We start from the raw sequence: 12797 nt of genomic DNA on the forward strand, positions 1-12797 counted from the left end.
GTCTGACCAGTGACAAGGCCGCCGGAACACTGGTACCGGGAAAAGGTCTGCAGGGAGGACCCAGAGGGGAAGCCGGCTCTGTGTGCGAGCCCAATGACCGGGGCCTGCCTCCGCCATTCCCTGGGGTTCCACGCAGGGTCTGGGTCCTCCCTGCTGTGAGACTCTGGAGAAAAGGGAGATCCCAGGAAAACACACCAGGAAGTGCTGGGTAAACTGAGGCAAGCAGGGAGCGATGAAAACTGCTCCTCTGTGGGAGGTGCCCGGCATCCCTCGGCATTCCTGGGACTGGGTTGACACCCAGAGTGATGATAGGGGGGGCATCGGTTCTAGCGCCAACGACAGAGACAGGGGGTGAGGCCTTGGTTCATGCCAGGGCCTGCATGAGCATCACCTTTCACGAGCTGAGGCGCCTCTTGCCCCCCACAACCCAGTGGGGGGGTTTTCTACCACCCACATCCTGCGGAAGGGCAGACGGGAGCCCAGGCACGTACGCCGAGAGAAGGAGTCCCCAGACAGATGCAGCGAATGCTCCCACCCCCAACCCAGTGCCGCCGAACGCAGCCAGGACCAAAGTGCTCTTCTGAGAGCGAGAGGGGCTGACAGGCACCGCACTCAGGAGTCTGGCCAGGCTCAAGGACGCTTCAGAAAAGCAATGAATCAGGCCCACAGCCCCACAGGCAGCCTCCGGAGCCCCCGCCCTGCTCCAACTGCATCGCACCAACACCCTCCCTGGGTCTCCACCCCTCTCTCCTGGCCTGTTAACTACCCACCCTGCTGGGAAGGAGCTGATAAGATGCTCCACTTCTCCCGCTGGCCACTTAGCAGCTCATCAAGAAGAGTACCGGCAGGGGATCCTCTCATACCCCCGCCCATGACGGACTGGGCCACAGGCACGCGGCAGGGCAGCCCCACAGGCCTGCTGGACGGATTCCTCAGCCACGGCTCCAAGGCTTCATCCTTCCACCCCAGACTGGCCCCTCCTGGGGCCAGGCAGCAAGAAGACCCTTCTCCTCCAAGTCATTATGACATCTGCCAACCCAGCGGGTCTTGTCTTAACCCCACATCTCCCCAGACGGACACGCAGGCCTGCTGGCAGCCCCCTACCCTGTCCTAGTGGCCCCAAGAGAAACATAGCAGAAGCACCAGCAGAAACCCAAAGGGGACCGAGCTCCCTCTGCCCTAAGTCGGAATTCCTGCCTTTGTGTCACTGGTCACCTGTGCGCCGAGACGGGCAATGTGGGGGAAAGGGAACACCTGTGTGACCACACAAACAGGCAGAGAGATGCACAGAGCAATGCCACAGGCAGAAACGCAACCCAAATCACGACAAGCAGGCCTGGAGCAGGCCGAGGGGCTCCCTCTCCCCAGGTCCCATAAGCCCAGCCCCTTATCATGAACACCAGCTCAGCCACGTGCCAGGGGCACTCAACAATGACAAGGACACCAACACCAGCCCCTAGCCAGCACAGGAGTCAGACACAATGGCTGCAAGCCCAGGGGCAAGGTGGAGGAGATCTGAGATGCTCAGGGAAAGGTGGGGGGGAGCCTGAGACTGGACAGGTGGGGAGGTGGCCACGCAGCAAGGTTTCCCAGGATAAGAGGCTCTGCCCACGTCTCCAAAAGTTTCTCTAAGGAAGCTCCTCCTCCCCGTGAAGTTTGGTAAGCAGGCGAACAAGGGCTGGGATTCAGCCCCCACGGGTCCTTGTCCCACAAACCGCCTGTGTACCAGGTGGACTTGACTGCCCTTGACACCCCACGCCTGACCTTGGCCAGACAACCACAGCCTCGGAGGAGAGCAACCACCTCCGTCCCGCCCCCGGGAGGAGAGACAAGCAGGAGGCTCCTCCACTCAGCACAATAAACTGACAAGCCTGCTAGAGCCACAGCAGGAAGCTGAGCCCAGGGCACAGGGGCCTCTGCCCCCTTCCCCTTGACAAACTCCCTGGCCTGCTCCAGGTCTGCAGGTGGGCAGAGCAGGCAGGACACAGAGGAAGGAGAGCAGTGGTGGGGCGTCTGCAGCCCCTGAGGTCAGACCACCCCGTTCTGGCCTCCGCCTTCCTGGCAGGGCCACCCGGCGCAATTCCAGCCAAGCTCTCTCCCTTCCCGGCCGCTAATGGGTCTCAGAACTGCAAGGCAGCTCGGCCAAGGCGCCCCCGACACGGCAGGTCAGGGTTTCAAGGGAAAGGAGTCGCGCAGCCAACACACTGGGCTCCCATGGCGCCAGCAAGCCATCCTCATCCGGCCGCCCGAGCCTCACTGGAGCCAGGTGGCGTCCACCCATGCCTGGCACAGCAGACTGGAGCAAAGGTGACGAGGCGGCCACCCAGGTCTCTGGCTCCGGCCGGCCAGAAGCCCCCACTCACCGGCGTTGACGATGGCGTCCACCTCCAGCTTGGTGATATCGCCTCGGAACAGGGAGACCTTCTCGTTGAGCTGCTTATCCTTCTTGTACTTTGGCTCCTCCACCTTCGTGGTCACCCCTGGACAAGCAGAGGCCAAGGGGTGGGGGTCAGAGAGGGGCCCTCACTACAGAGTGCCTCCATCAACCCCCTCCACCTCCAGAGGCAGGGGACTGGTGACGCGGGCACCAGCCGTCCACAATGATTGAGCGCCTCTCTCTCGAGGCACGCACGTGGGCCCTTGAATCTTCCCCAGCTTAAGCACAGGTACAGCATTAAAGTTATCCATCCCCATTTTACAGACATGGAAACTGAGGCCTAGGCAGGTGGTGACTTGCCCCGGGTGATGAGTTGCCAGGCCGGCAATGCGCAGGGCTCCCCACAACCGTGCGGTCGTGACTCTGGGGCTCAGTTTCCCAACAGTACAATGGGGATAAGAACTGAACCCTCCTCAGACTGGGTTCGTAATTAAAGTGCCCCCCACACAGCAAGCACCCCCTGAATGCTGCTGCCATTCTTCCTGGACTGGTTGGTATGACACTCCCATGACATGAGTCTGAAGGGGCCACCCACCAAATTGCCAGCTGCCCCTCCCTGGTGCACGGCCTACCTTTCGCCGTCTCTTTCCAGGTCGGGATCTTCTTCAGCCTGATGAAGTCCTTGCAGAAGTAATGTTCCTCCCGCTGCTTGTCACTCAGGCCCTTCAGAAACGCTACAGGGGTGGGGTGGGGCAGGCAGGAAGGAGCGTCAAGGCAGGCAGGGAGAAGAGCGGTCCGGGGGCTTCCCCCACCCCCTGTATCTCTCCCCTCCTCACCGGGACTCTCACCTCGTCCAAGGATGCAAGCCAGCCCTCCACGTCCACCCTTCCCACAGGCATATTGGGCGGGGGCGGGGGGGTTGGTGTTAGAGCCGGGAGGCCCCTAGACACTCCTGTCTGGCCGTCGTCGTTCAGGAGGGGAACTGAGGCCCAGGGAGACAGAGGGCATCTCTCAGGTACCCCAGACCTGAGTTTAGAACTCAACTCTACCACTTTCTGGCTATGTCCACACCTCTGGGCCCCTGACTTCTTCATGTATAGAGTGGGGATTAAGAGGCCCCTTGTGGAATAATTTCACGCTTACTCAATGCATATAAGGAAAGCAGGTTGGTGGCACTGGACGAGTTATCTTATCGGTTCCATCCTCAGTGGGTGACCTTATCACCATGGTTATTTGTAGGCAGCAGAACACGGGGGAGAGGACAAACATCTTCAAATAGCCAGAGAGCCAAGCAAATCTGGTGCCTGTTCGCAGCCACCCTCCCCTCCCCCCTGCGCAACCCCCCCTCCCGGCAGTGGCAGAGTTCCCCACAGACAGATGCCCGGCTGGCTTCTCCCGGTGTGCACCCAGGGAGCAGCGAGAATTGTTCCCATCTTACGGATGAGGAAATGGATGGTCACACAGCTGGTGAGTGGGGAGCCAAGCCCCCCCATTTGCTCACAGACTCTGGGTCCACCCCGCCTGGTCTCCCTGCTCTGGCCCTGCTCCCTGGGCCTGGTCTTCCCTTTGGGTGGCACGGAGGCCCCTTCCAAGGCTTCCCACAAGCACGACAGTCCAGGCTTCTGGCTCACAGGCTCCCTCTGCCGGCCCGAGGCCACCAGGCGCCCAGGCTCTCAGCCCGGCCTTGCTCCCCTAGACCACACGCTCCCCAGATGGAGCGGACCTCACTGACCACTCGTTGGGGGGTGGGTAACAAACAGCAAAGGCCACACTCAAGGAACTCGAAAAGCATCAGAAAATGTGCAGAGGTGGGGGGAGGGGGGCAATTAGGGGACGTGATGGGAGAGGAAGGGTTTGCTTCCTGGAGCCTGCTGTGGAAAAGGCCTCAAACCACAGGTGTTCAAGAGACAGGTGGGTCCTCCACACATGCCCTGTGCCCTGCAGAAGCCAGTCCACCCAAAGCCTCTGTCCCCCAAGGATACACGAGGAGCAGGGAAAGGGCCCGGCTCACAGTCCAGCCCAGTATTCTGGTTGGGATGATTATAAAAGGCTCATAGCACCCCAAATCTGCTTCAACTGTGGCTCAAGCCAGAATTACACTTTCTGGCAGCCGCTTCCCACCCTCTTGCACAAACGCCTACAACACGCAAGTCCTGCATAAGACTCACTAAGGCAGACGTGGTCCTTGCCCTTGGGGAACCTACAATCCAGCAGAGGAGACGGAGGCTGAGCGGGCGTTCCACAATCAGTCAAGCCAGCCAAGCTCCTCAGACAGATGCTGGGGGGGTGCGGGGGGGGCGGGGAGGCAGCAGGAACTCCCCCACCAGGGGCTGCAGTGAGACTCGGAAGAGAAATGGGAGGTAGCCAGGGCAGGGAAGGGCGTTTCACCATCTGAACAGTATGTTCAAGGTCCTGGATGAGTGAAATTCAGGGTGTGGGGTTGAGGGCAGGCACAGGGTGGGTGTGACGCTGTGAGGAAGGGGGCCCACTGTGGAGCCACCAAATCTGTTAGGGACTGACTTCATCCCAGGGGCACCTGAATCAGATTAAAGATGCTTTCACAGGAGGCACCTGGTGGCTCAGTCAGTTAAGCGTCTGACGTCGGCTCACGTCATGATCCTGGAGTCTTAGGATCAAGCCCCACATCGGGCTCCCCACTCAGCGGGGAGTCTGCTTCTCCCTCTCCTTCTGCCCCTCCCCCTGCTCGTGCTCTCTCTCTCAAATAGATAAATAAAATCTTTTAAAAAAATGCTTTTACCAAACTCATACAACTCAACATCAACAATCCAATTAAAAAATGGGCAGGGGCGCCTGGGTGGCACAGCAGTTGGGCGTCTGCCTTCGGCTCAGGGCGTGATCCCAGCGTTATGGGATCGAGCCCCCACATCAGGCTCCTCCACTGTGAGCCTGCTTCTTCCTCTCCCACTCCCCCTGCTTGTGTTCCCTCTCTCGCTGGCTGTCTCTATCTCTGTCGAATAAATAAATAAAATCTTTAAAACAAAAAATGGGCAGAGGATCTGAATAGACATTTTTCAAAGGAAACAACAGGATGGCCAACAGACACATGAAAAGATGCCCAACATCATTCATCATCAGGGACATGCAAATCAAAGCCACAGTGAGATACCATCTCACACCTGTCAGAATGGCCACTATCAAAAAGACAAGAAATAAGAAGGGTTGGCGAGGATGTGGAGACAAGGGAACCTCGAGCACCGCTGCTGGAACGTGAATCGGGGCTGCCCCTGTGGAAAACAGTATGGAGGTTCCCCAAAAAGTTAAAAATACAACTACCAGGGACACCTGGCTGGCTCAGCGGGTGGAGCATGGGGCCTTTATCTCGGGGTTGTGAGTTCAAGCCCCACAATGGGTGTAGAGATTACTTAAAAAAGAAAGAAAGAAAGAAAGAAATATCATATTATCCGGTAATTCCACTTCTGGGTATTTACCCAAAGAAAATGAAAGCACTAATTCAAAAAGATCCACGCACTCCTATGTTCACTAAAGCATCATTTGCAATCGCCGGGAGATGGAAGCAACCACGGTGGCCACCAAGAGATGAACGGATGAAGAAGACATGGCAGATTGCACGAGGAAATATTACTGAGCCATAAAGAAGAATGAAATCTTGCCATTTGCCACAACACGGATGGAGCTAGAAAATGTTATGCTAAGTGAAATAAGTCGGACAAAAAAGGACAAATGCCACATGATTTCGCCTCCATGTAGAATCTAAAAAACAAAACAGGAACAGCCTGTTCTGAGGATGGACTGGGAGTTGCCGGAGGGCAAAGGGGTGCGGGGATGGGCACAACAGGTGAAGGGGACTAAGAGGTGCAAACTTCCAGTTAGAAGATAAGTAAGTCACAGGGATGAGAAGTGCAGCACAGGGAAGACAATCACATTGTAGTAACAATGTGTGGTGACAGATGGGGACTACCCTTTCCATGGCGAGCATTTTAGAATGTATATGTCAAATCACTATGTCATACACCTAAAATCAGTATTGTATGTCAACTATACTCCCATTAAAAATAAACAGGGGCGCCTGGGTGGCTCAGTCGGTTGGGCGTCTGCCTTCGGCTCAGGTCATAATCCCGGAGTCCCGGGAGTCCGGGGATCAAGCAACAAGCCAGGCTCCTTGCTCAGCAGGGAGTCTGCTTCTCCCTTTCCCTCTAACCCCTCCCATGTCCATGCTCTCTCTCTCTCAAATAAATTATGAATAAATAAATAAATAAATAACTTTAAAAAATACTTTCACCAGATACAGATTAAAAACTACCCACCCCAAGCAGCACCATTTTCGTTCTAAGAGGCCAAGGCTATCCTACCATGTACCCAGTGTGGATGGCCCCCTCTGTCACTAGTGTGTCCTGATGCTCAGAGCCCATCTCCCTGCTCCCCCTTCTCAAGAGGCTACCTTCCCCACTGGACATGTGACCCCTTGCACAATCTGAGTCACAGGCCAAGGGCTCCCACTTACGCGCTCCTTTGTGTGCTGGGGGAGGGTGTTGGTATTTGGAAAGAGCTGGAGTGCTTCCCCAAGCCTTGACTACCCTCTTCTCTAACGGGGGGGGGGTTGATAAAGAAAGCTCCCTCGGGGAGGGGGATAAAGAAAGCTCCCTCCGGCTCTAAATGAGAAGCAGACCAGGCTTAGTTGGGTACACAGCAAAGCACTCGGCTGCTGGCAGACAGTACCACAGAGCAGAGACCATGGAGGGGAGGCCAGGCTCCTTCCAGTCTCTGCCTCTCCCCGAAGTCTGAAGGCAGAGCAGTCAGCATATCTACTGAGCACCTGCCAGGCACCAAGCCTGGAGGTGGGAGGCAAGGGGAGGTCCCAGGGCCTGACCAAGCAGAGAGGCGGAGGGACAGCTTGCTGGAGGAGGGACCTCTAACTTCTCGGCTCTGCCCCCCAGAGGCTGCAAATCTCCAGAGAAAAATCCCATCACCAAACAGAAGGCTCCCTCTGAATTCCTGATCCCCTCCCCTGGCGGCCCCATCTGCCAGGCACCTCCAGCTGCTGCTTGGGGAGTTCTCCCCCTTGCCCTTCTCCCCTTTCCCAAGCCTCCCCCACTTGTCTTCCAGCGAGACGCTGCCTCCTCCCACCGGCTGGGAACCCCTGCCACCGCCCATGCCTGGCCCTCCCTCCCTGGGCACAGGCTGCCTGCTCACTTTCCGGAGGACTCACTCCTACAGGTTCTTCTCCACCGGAGGACTCACTCCTACAGGTCCTTCTCCACCAACTGTCCTGTCTGCCCTCAAACACCCTCTCATGTCTCAAGGTCATAAAGCCTCCCTCAACCAGGCACTCCGCACCCCGCAGCTGTGGCCTCCTGTCTCCCTCCCCCACTGCCCCCACTTCCTCCCTCCCAAGCTCCCCCAAGCCCTCACTAGTCTTGCCCCACCTCTCCACAAAGGCCAAGGTCAGAGACACGCCACACCGGCCACGTGGCCCCATGTAGTGGCCCTTCTGTCCTCCCCTATGCACTCAGCACACCCCACCCCTTCTTCCCTCTCAGGACCCCGCCTCTCCTGGATCTCACCCCACTCACTGGCCCTCCTGTCTCCTTACTGCCTCCCCTTTTCCCTAATCTATACCCTCCCCCTAGTCTTCACATCAGCCCCATACATTCCAAACCCTCTTTCAGCTGACGGTCTGGTCCAGTCCGGGGCTACACCTCCAGCCCCTCAGCTCCCTGCAGAGCATCGGACCAAGGCCCACGGCCTGGTCTCGACCCCAAACTCGACCTGTGCAAAACTGAACTTCTGACTCCTTCCCCACAAATGCGGTTTCTCTCTCCTTCATTCTTCCTTTTCTCAATGAACAGCCCCAGACTCTGCTAGGACCCCAAAACAGGGAGGGAGGTCCTTTCTCTTAGTCCCCCGGTTCCATCCATCTGCAGGCTGTTGGATTTATCCCCACAATCCCCCCAAAACCAAGCCCTCTGCTCACCCCTGCCAGGGGCCAAGCCACTATCATCACTCCCCAGCACCACCTAGAAGGCTTCTATGCCCGGCGGACTCCCCATGTCCACCCAATCTTCTGTGCCTCACTCAGCAGCCCAGGAATCTTAGGGGCAGAATTCTCTCTGTTTAAAGCTCAGTTCAAAGTCCGAGTCCTTTTTTTTTTTTTTTTAAGATTTTATTTATTTATTTGACAGAGCGAGAGAGCACAAGCTGGGGGACAGCAGAGGGAGAGGGAGAAGCAGGCTCCCCGCTGAGCAGGAACCCAACATGGGGCTCGATCCCAGGACCCTGGGATCACGACCTGAGCAGAAGGCAGACACTTCACCAACTGAGCCACCCAGGCGCCCCCAAAGTCCAAGCCCTTACTGAGGCCCACGAGGCCCACGTGACACCCTTGCCTCTCCCCCTCGCCTCCTCCACTGCTTGTCTCCCCACAAACTAGGCTCTGCCTCCTACAGCTCTGCAGTCCACGCACATTAGTCCCCTTTCAGGTGTGTTCCCTGCCTCAGGGCCTTTGTACCTGCCCTACCCTCGGCCTGACCTTCCTCTACAGGCCTTCCCCACTCCCACAGCAGCCCCTCCCCTACTGGCTAGGCTTTATTCCTCACTTGACCTTGGCCACGTGGGGCTCTGTGGTGTTTACGTTGGTTTCCCACCATCTGGCCCAGCGCATGGCATGTGTGAGCATCCGCGGGCATCTGCGGGATGAATCGATGAATGGTTGAGCTGAGCCTTGAATGTTGGGGGCATGTCTGCCAAGAGAACAGAGTCGTCCAAGTGCAGGACACAACACACACAGAAGCCCTGAGGTAGGAGAGAGCATGTGAGTGAGGAAATGGAGAGAAATCTAGAACGGGTGGACCCGAGAGCAGAAGCCAGGCTGTGGCAGCCACATCGGCTTGTCTCCCATCTGAGGAACGGAGCCTTTGGAAGGAACGTGCTGGTCCAGGCGGCTGCTGTGGTTTCAATCCCTCTTGCTCCTTGGTCCCACGAGGTTTGGGCTCACGAGCTCCTGACATCACGTTCATGGGCAGGGCACTCGCCCTCTCTGAGCCTCAGTTTTCTCATCTCTAGAAGAGGGACTGGGCAGGCTTGCCGTGAATGAGAAGTGACTGTCAGTGTATCCAGAGGCAGCAAAGTACAAGATATACAGCAGATCCACGGTCCTTCCTGAGAGCAAAGACTCAGACAGCCAAGCGAAACAAGGCCAAATTGGGGAGAGGACTTTTCTTTTGCAACTTGGAGGCATAAGTAGGCAGAGGAGCTTTTTTAATTATTTGGGTGCCTGTATTTGTCATCTCGCACAATTGAGACCAAAGATAAGTCCCCTAAGGCGCCTTGGCACGCCCAAGTGTGGGTTCTCCCAGCCAGATGAACCCAGGGCTGGAGAGTGAACATGCCTGCCGAGACGCTGCAGGGACTGGCCTAGCCAGTACCCAGGCCAGCCCCACAGGGCTCCTGTGTGCAGAGTCCCTCCAGCGGGGTAAGCCCCAGGCACCCCATGGGACTAGTCTGGGGAGCCTGGAAATGGCTAGAGTCCCCGAGCAGACACCATCCGGCAGAGGTCACCACCTTGCCTTCCAGAAGAAACAGGTATGCCGTGGACACAGGCAAGCCAGGACAGGACCCAGCTCACGGCTCCCTCCTGCGCTGTCTCCCCAGGATCCGAGGGCTCCTCTGAGTGGCCCACAGCTTGCACAGCCCCCTCTCTCCAGCAAAGTCCAAAAGACGGCTCCACTTCCCAGAGAAGGAAGACAGCCAGAACTCCTGGCTCTGCTACCAGCTGACTGGGCGCTGACCTTGGGGACATCTGTCAGCCTGTCCCTTCCAGTTCATGATCCCTGGGCACACACCTCTTGAAGCCAGCATGTGGGGCGCCGTGTCCTCATCTCCAGAGCGAGGCAGCGGCCTGACTGAAGCCTGAGGAGCTACACACTGCACGGGTCTCTGATTTACGGGGAAGGAGATGCCAATTACGATTCTCCCTGGCTCCAAGGAACCAAGGGTCATCCTCATCACCTCGGCTCCATCTGTCAGATAGGCCCCACACATTTATAACATTTTCTACCTCCTTTTGCCAGAAGGACAGATGCAGACTTAAAGCACAAGCGAGTTTTATTTTTCTCATAAAAGATGTAAAACATACGTTTTAATTTTCTTTCTTTTTTGGAAAGGCAAGAGTATTTCACGGCTCAGTGAGACAGGTGTTGTAAAAAGATGTTTGCAGTAAATTTTGATGGGGAGGCCTGACCCTGGACGAAGCTTTCATCAGTTCCTGGGCATGAAAGCCGAGCTGGAGGAAGCGGGATGCGCCAGGACCATAAAGTGCACTGGGCGAATGGGAATTCAATGATGTGTTTTAAGAAGTGTCTTTATGGCACTTTGCTAGACGGTGTTCAGAAAGGTGAGGGAGGCGGGCACACAGGGAGGCTCTTCCTCTGGAGAAGGGGGGGAAGGCTGATAACAGCGGGGCTCTGGGAACACAGCGGCAGGGGCATTAATCACCTGGGCTCACCGTCCCCTTGAGAGCGGGGTCTCGTCGAAGTCCGTGCTCCAAGCCACGGGGAGACAGAGCATGAGGCACCTCAGAGCTTTTCTGCTCTCCCTAGGCCCCCTTGCCTCCGCCCGCACTGGGACGTGCCAAGGCTGCTTCCCCAGAAGGCAGGTGGGAGGAGACCCCCCCCCAGTTCCCAGGTGAGCCTGCAAGTTTCCCCCCCATTCAGTAATCAAACCAGAGAAACCACCCGCTCTGCATGAAACCCCACGGGGGCTGAAAGGAGTCCTCGTCTCTGCCCAGTGCGAAGGGAGGCTGGAACACAGGAGCCCTGGCTTATAGCACCAGGGAGAGGAAATGCGGCTCAGGATATTCAGGTCACGGGCTCCAGCATTTGAGACCATAGGGAGACAAGTTTACACAAGCCTGGTGTTGCTGTGGCCAAAAAGGCGCAGAGAGAGGAGAGGGGCCCGAGGGGTGACAAGAAAGGAAGTCACTGGGGACCCATCATACAGGCCTTTTATACACCACCATATATAAAATGGTTTCTGATGTGATCCCAGCACAACCTACAAATCAGGTGCTGTTCATCCCGTTTCACAGATGAGGAAACTGAGGCTCAGGGAGCAGAGAAGCAGTGGTGCTGGGGCTGGCCCATGTCTGACGGCACCAATGCCCATCCTCTTCTTAGCAGAGAGCTCTGCCCCCACTGCAGGTCAGAAGGAGGGTCTGTGCCTCCCCCCGTGGTGACACAGCCCCTAGATGCCCCCCCAGTGCCCAACCTTAAATCCCCTCGGGCCCAACTGCCTTTAGAGTATGACTGTTTCCACAGTCTTGTGATAAAAAGGCACCACCTGAGGGGATAATGAGGCTCCCCACCACTGAGACAGCTAGAGAAATAATCCTCTGGCCAGTAAAATCAGACACTACGGAGATCTCCCCAAAGAACTGACTGTCTCCTAGCCAGGAAGATCCAGCCTGGTGGTATTTACTTCCCCAGAGGGAGAATGGGTCTATAGGAGTGGCCAGTCAGCTTAAGAGGGAGAAAAGGAATGCCCAGAGTAAGGCAGAATCCGGTCATGTGTCCAGAGGACTCACTGGGCCAGGAGCTGAGGCATTCTGCACCCAGAACCCAGAGCAGGCACTCAACAGGGCAGCGGGACAGAACTACTGAGCAGCCATCCAAGGAAGAGGATCCTTGGTGGGTAGGTCCGCCCCTTGCAGAGAAGCTTGCCCAGCCTGCCCCGGGCAGCAGGATCCGCTTCCAAAAGCATTCAGCCAGCCCTCCAGCTGAGAACACATGCTGCCGAGTAAACCTAGCACTATGATTTGGCTTCCACGTGGCTTTTCCACAGGGAGAGGAGGACCTTCCCAGGCACACTTTCCAGACCCACCACTATATTTCCCACCGCGAGCTGCACATCAATCTTCTGACTTACGTCAGGCTCTTTTGAGTTTGGTTACTGTGTGCCAGTCTTTGAGAGAGGATCATCCCAGGCACAGACAGGCATTTGGAAGCCTATGTCTATCCCCAAGAGAAAGGTGAGCCCATGCCCATCAAAGCCATGGACGGGAATAATCAGAGCAGCTTTATTCCCAACAGCCCCAAACTGGAAAAGGAAATGAACATCAACAGGAGAATGAGTACACAAAATGTGGTACATCCACACCGTGGAACATTACACAGCCATAAAAAGAGCAAACTGCTGGTGCACCCCATAATGCATATCAACCACACAACTGTGAGTAAAAGGGACTAGACACACTGTATGCCTCTGTTCATATGAAGTTCGAGAAGCGGTAAGAGGTACGGACTGCAAAGGGACTCAAAGGAACCGTCCGGGGTGCTGGCAACCTATTGACCACAACTGGATGTTTATGTAAATATACTGCCCACACGTACACCTGAGGTCTGTCTACTTAACGTACTTCACTGCACACCCTAAGTCAGCTCAAAGT

General features: G+C 56.5%; 1 protein-coding gene across 3 annotated transcripts in view; it reads right to left on the reverse strand.

The window, feature by feature from the left end:
* The window catches only part of MACROD1 (mono-ADP ribosylhydrolase 1), a 151389-nt gene that overhangs the window by 135583 nt on the left and 3009 nt on the right, over positions 1-12797 (reverse strand). For all 3 annotated transcript variants that reach the window (XM_034646245.1, XM_034646244.1, XM_034646243.1), the window contains exons 2-3: positions 3010-3111; positions 2364-2480 (exon numbers count right to left, since the gene is read on the reverse strand). In XM_034646245.1, coding sequence (XP_034502136.1) covers positions 2364-2480; positions 3010-3111 — 219 coding nt within the window. The remainder of the gene's footprint in view (positions 1-2363; positions 2481-3009; positions 3112-12797) is intronic.

This window comes from Ailuropoda melanoleuca, chromosome 16, assembly GCF_002007445.2.
Source record: "Ailuropoda melanoleuca isolate Jingjing chromosome 16, ASM200744v2, whole genome shotgun sequence".
In the NCBI taxonomy this organism is placed as follows: domain Eukaryota; kingdom Metazoa; phylum Chordata; class Mammalia; order Carnivora; family Ursidae; genus Ailuropoda; species Ailuropoda melanoleuca.